The 5,462-nt window shown below is 32.4% G+C and overlaps 1 protein-coding gene across 1 annotated transcript; it reads right to left on the reverse strand.

Annotated features, from left to right (window-relative positions):
• Positions 1–1,839: 1,839 nt before the first annotated feature.
• Positions 1,840–5,462, reverse strand: LOC113846966 (laccase-5-like). Its single transcript, XM_027475763.1, has 6 exons — positions 5,304–5,462; positions 5,064–5,215; positions 4,168–4,412; positions 3,866–3,994; positions 2,194–3,150; positions 1,840–2,099 (listed from the first exon to the last, which is right to left on the reverse strand). The coding sequence occupies exons 1-6, from the start codon at positions 5,421–5,423 to the stop codon at positions 1,969–1,971; spliced, it is 1,734 nt and encodes a 577-aa protein (XP_027331564.1). The 5' UTR covers positions 5,424–5,462; the 3' UTR covers positions 1,840–1,968.

The following is a 5,462-nucleotide window of genomic DNA, read 5'->3' on the forward strand; positions in this document are numbered from 1 at the left end:
TCTCGGTCCATTGGCTGAAACCACATGATCACTAAACAGTAATTTTTCCGATTGGGGAGAAGGAAATCTACATAAAATCCAAAAATATTAAAATACAGACCTAAGGTAAAGTGCCATGTTATTCAACCATGCTGATGGGTTTTGTCTTGGGGCTGATTTATATTTTTAATGTTTTTTAAAAAATAAATTTTTAAAATAATAAATTTTTAAAATATATTTTTTGTTTTAAATTTTTTTTGTCACATCAGTATCTGTTTATTTACTGTCTCAATGAAATAATTTATTTTAAAAAAATCAAATTTCATTTTTAGTCAAAAACAAAACTATCAAATTATACAACGTATTATTATCTGTTGAATTTTGTTTATTAAAAATATGGTCTTAACAATTTGTTAACCTTAATTTAAATATTTATAAATAATTTTTTTTATTATAAAAAATACATATTTATTATATAAAATTATTAAGATTTTGTCATGCCCAACCCAACTTACTAAATTAGTTTAAAAATAATTTTGTTAGTGCATTAAGTATTATAAGATGTAATCTTAATATATATTTTTTAAATATATATTTTTAATATATTTGTAGTTATTAATTAAGTTAATTAAAAATTATATAAATTTTATTTTTTATTCTTCAATTAAATATTAAGATTTTTTATTTTTTAATAAATTTTATTCTTAAATTAAATATTAGAATATATATATATATATATATATATATTTTAAATTAGTTTTGTAAATTAACCTGAACATGACAACTTGAGGCAGTAATGTAAGTTTTGTCTTTTAACAAACAAAACTTACCAAATGACGACATATGTAGTAATTCTGTGAGTTTCATTTTTTTATAAAAAATAAAATCCATCCATCCGATAATGACTCTATATGATAGTTTAAAAAAAATAAAAAGTATATATTTTATTGAAACAGTAAATGAAAAAAGTGTTGACTTGGCAAAAAAATCCAGACAAAAAATTTGTTTTTAAAAAATATTATATTTAAAAATTTATTTTACAAAATATTAAAAAAATAAATTCAGCCTTTGTCTTGACTTGAACAGAAAACCGATGATCTATCTTTGTGTGTTTTTGCCAATTCTTGGATTTGTTCGCAAAAGTAAAAAGTTGGAGGCCAGAACGTTTTTGGTCTTTGCCTCTTGATCATTATATTTTTTTTGTATAGAAATAGAATAGACTTTTACAAAACATGTCCACGGCCGTTGAACCCACATTTGACCTTCACTTCAATTAATGTAAAAAGTTTGGCACTGTATTTTTCCTAAAATTGTTGACAAAAGCATTATCTATGTTTTCTATGGTATTTCTTTGATTGTCAGATTATTTATGCCTTCCAGATTTGTATGTATCAGAATGATATGATAGCTGCTTACTTCTCTATCTTTGTGAATTCCTCAACTTAGTCAAACATTATTAGTGTATTTGGTTGTCTGCACAGAAAGACCTTAGCTAAACAATCCATTTCATCAATTGTAATTATTCCATGCACTACTATGGTATTTCCAAATTTATTTTGAAAATAAATGATCTGACTCCTACCCTATTAGTTTATTGTTTGATGATCTACTTTCATATCTGACATTAAGTGAATTGTGATTTTTTTTTAAAGTATCGTATTCTTTTTATCTCTTCACTCTCACACGCACACCCACCAGATTAGAAAAAGGGAGGGGATAGACATGGTCAAAACTCATTTGTTTATAACATTAACCACAAGGGGAAAAAACAACTAACATGAATTTAAATCATTCGGGCTTGTGATCGTATCAGATGGCATTTTGTGTTGGAATCACAGCACCATCTCTTCTAAACCCGGCTTATCTATAAATGGAAAGAACAAAGAAACAGAGCAAAAGGAGAAATATCCCCTAATAAAGGGAAACAAAACAACAATGAACTAGGAAAAATTACAAACTATGGTGACAAATTTGATAATTTTGAGTATCCTAACACAGAGGCAGGTCCTCTGGAGGGGGTTCTATGGATTGCAATAGGCCTTCTCCATTATCTACCAAGAGCACAGTGGCCAAACCCCACCCGATGTGAACATCCAAGTGACAATGCATAATCCAAGCTCCTACACACATCACATAAACCAAATTATATCAAACATCAATAATTGAAATATAATTTTTTAAGGCAATGCAAAATTGGGATTAAACTAATTTTACCTGGGTTATCTGCAACAAATCTAATAACAGCCCATCCATTCACAGGCACTGCCACTGTATTCCTCATAGGTGGATCAGCAAGGTTGAATTTTGAAGTGTCTTTCTTAGGGTCAAAGTTTCCAAACCCTTCTGCCACAATGTAGAAATCATACCCATGAAGATGAATTGGGTGGTTCTCAGGGGTAACAATGCTAGTATCTTGCAACACAATCTGCACCCTTGATCCGAACTTCAACTTGGTGACTTTAGTCCCAGGAACAGGTTGCCAAAGTGAACGGCTCACGTTACCAGTGTAATCAAATTTCACCGGAGGTTGTGACGGAAAATCAGTGGTGAACACTCCTTGAACTCCAAGGTGATGCGCTTGCAAAATGGAAACAGTGTTTGGGAGAGTAAATGACACATTGTTCATGCTTGCAGTGAAACGTGTCCCGTTGGGTCCTTGGCATTGGTTTGAATTGAAATTTGGAGGGCAATTGTTGAGTCCAAGGCCAATGGTGAAGAACAAGTTGTCATCAATTTCAGTGGGAACCTCAACTTTCCTTGGACTTCTTAAGCTTGTACTAAAGGAAGTGACAGTGTTTGTGTCATTGTAAGCTGGGAGAGAAGGCATAACTGGTTTGATTGCAACACCCTTTGCAGGACAAGGGGCTGATTTGTATTCAAGAATGGCTGTGGTGGTGGTGTTGTCAAAGGGAGCATTTTGAGCAGATTGGTAAGCACGTGCTGCCATGTAGTAACGTGAGGGTGGTTGGTCACCATTGATGAGAACATCAGTGGTTTGGCCAGGTCCTAGCACGATGACTGTGGTGGTGAAAGGCTTGAGGTAGGCGGCATCAGCACCAACCACTGTGAACTTGTGGTTGGCAATAGTGAAGAAAAGGGGTTGGTTGAGTGCAGCATTGATGACACGGAGGAGGTTGGTCTCGCCAGAATCTATTGGAACTATGGTGGTGCCTACAATGCGAATCATGTCAAAGAAAAATAAATGTCAGGTTCATGAAACCATTGTACAACATTCTTTAACCATTATACAACATTCTTTTTTATAAGTTTCCTAGGACCAAGGTGCAGGGGTAGTTGGCGGGTAGATGTGTGTTCACTACCCTGTTTCTTGGTACAGAAACTATTTGTGTCTTGAGAAGTAGTAGTAAATCGTATGGCAACCCTAGTAATGAATTTGCTTGCTTTTCTTCAAAGGGTACTTGTTTTCATGCAAAAATAAAATAAATTTGATTTTAACTGAGGCATGTGTATTTTTTTATTGTTTATATCATTAAGATATTAATTCTTTCAATATCTAATTTCAAATTCATGAATTATTAATGAATTGGCACAATATACTCTTCTATTAAAAAAATAGTGCTCACATGTTTTAACGGTATTTTTTTATAATTTTCCTGCCTACTAGTTACTATATTCAATTCTTATTTCTTGATCGTTTGCAAGATGTAAGTACGTGTTTATTGTTACAAAAGCGGCCAAAAATATTTTATTTCTTTCCTCTAATCAAAGTATTTAATAAATTAAACTATTTAATATAATTTGATTTTTATGCTAAAAAGTTTAATATGTCTTTAATCACCGTTGTCTTTTTTTTTTTTTTAATATATCAAATATAACCTTCGCAAAGTAGTTGATGAGTTCAATCAAAATTCACTAATAATCAAACCTTGGCTTGAGCACTTGTATAGATCGCCAGGTTGACCATTGATAGTGTATGCATCGGATATATTAGGCGCTGCTCCTGTTTGTGTGGCCTGTCTCACAACATCGAGTGGGTTTGCATCCCACCATTCCCCTAATCATTATTTTCACCGTTAAATCAGCTTCATCAATCATTATGAATATAATCTTTTGTCAAAAAAGATAAAAAATATCAAATCCCACAATATCTTTTTCTTAATCTTATCCTTCATGTTTTCAACAGTAACATCATTACCATTATATTCATTAGTGAAATAAAATCATTACCTAGCATAATTGGTGTCTCGCGCTTTGGCTTAGGGAAAGGATAGGACTCTCCTTCCCTAGGGTGAATGATCAAAGCTCCATAAACAGTGGCTCTTACCCATGAGCTGTGAGCGTGCCACCAAAGTGTGCCTTCTTGTCCTTGAATTGTAAATCGGTAAGTGTAGCTTTCACCAGGGCGAATGGGACACTGAGTCACAAATTCTGGTCCATCAGCCCATCCTGTTCTCATTTGCCGAATACCGTGCCTTTACAAAGAGATCAAGAAATTAATGAGGAGAAACAAAACTATATAAGCCTCTTAAATATTTGTCAAAGACTTCCATGCATGTTTCATGCAATATATATACGAGTATAACGTGCCTTCTATAATATGTTCTATGGGAACTAGATTAGTTAAGGCAAAGGCATACCATTTAATTCCCACAAGTGCTAAGAATGTTGATTTTTTTTTTTAAATATGGAGCAATCCATGTATGTTAAAATTTTTTTTTTTTATCAAATATATTTTGATTTAAATAAATTCTTAATCTCTAAAAATATGAAGTTTTTAAATTTTAATTACTACAAAAAAATCATTATTTTTAGTCTCTAAAAATCATAAAAATTATATACTTTTAATCTTTGGTGGAGGATTGAAATTATATCATTTGTCAAGGGTAAGAATTAAAAACAACAAGCATTATAATTTTAGGAATAAAAAAGCTATTTAAACTGATTTTTTTAATTATATATATAAAAAAAGTCTTTATTTCTTTTTAAATAAATATAATCCTTTGATAAAATGTATATTTAATGGTTTTTAATGTGTTTACATGTAGGCAAACATTAAAAAAGGCTGTGGTTTTTCCTTGTGGGTGGAAGTGAAGCTAAAAAATGCTAGCTTTAATATATTATACCAGTGAATGGTCACATTGTAACGAGCTTTGTTAGTGACTTTGACGACCAAAGTGTCTCCATTGTTGACTTCCAAGGTTGGGCCCGGGAACTGTCCATTCACTGTGAGGGTGCTATGAGTGTTGCACAGCCTCTTCACTGGAGTTGCTTGAATCTGTCTCGTTACAAATGGCAAGTTAATTATCTTAGCAAGAAAGGGACGAAATTAAAAAGAGAAAGACAAAGAGAGTGAGAGAACGTACAACAAACTCGTGCTCCTGGATTTTGGCATTGGCTGAAGACAAGGCTTCGGCATTGGCTAAAGACAATGCTGAAGCTAAGAGAAGAAAAAAGGCTAAGAAAAGGGTCTTGAGAGCTTCCATTTTTTAGTGTAGCAATAAACAACTTTGTCCCAATGATGG

The sequence above is a fragment of the Abrus precatorius genome, unplaced genomic scaffold (assembly GCF_003935025.1).
Source record: "Abrus precatorius isolate BTA unplaced genomic scaffold, Abrus_2018 Scaffold8, whole genome shotgun sequence".
NCBI classification, from domain to species: domain Eukaryota; kingdom Viridiplantae; phylum Streptophyta; class Magnoliopsida; order Fabales; family Fabaceae; genus Abrus; species Abrus precatorius.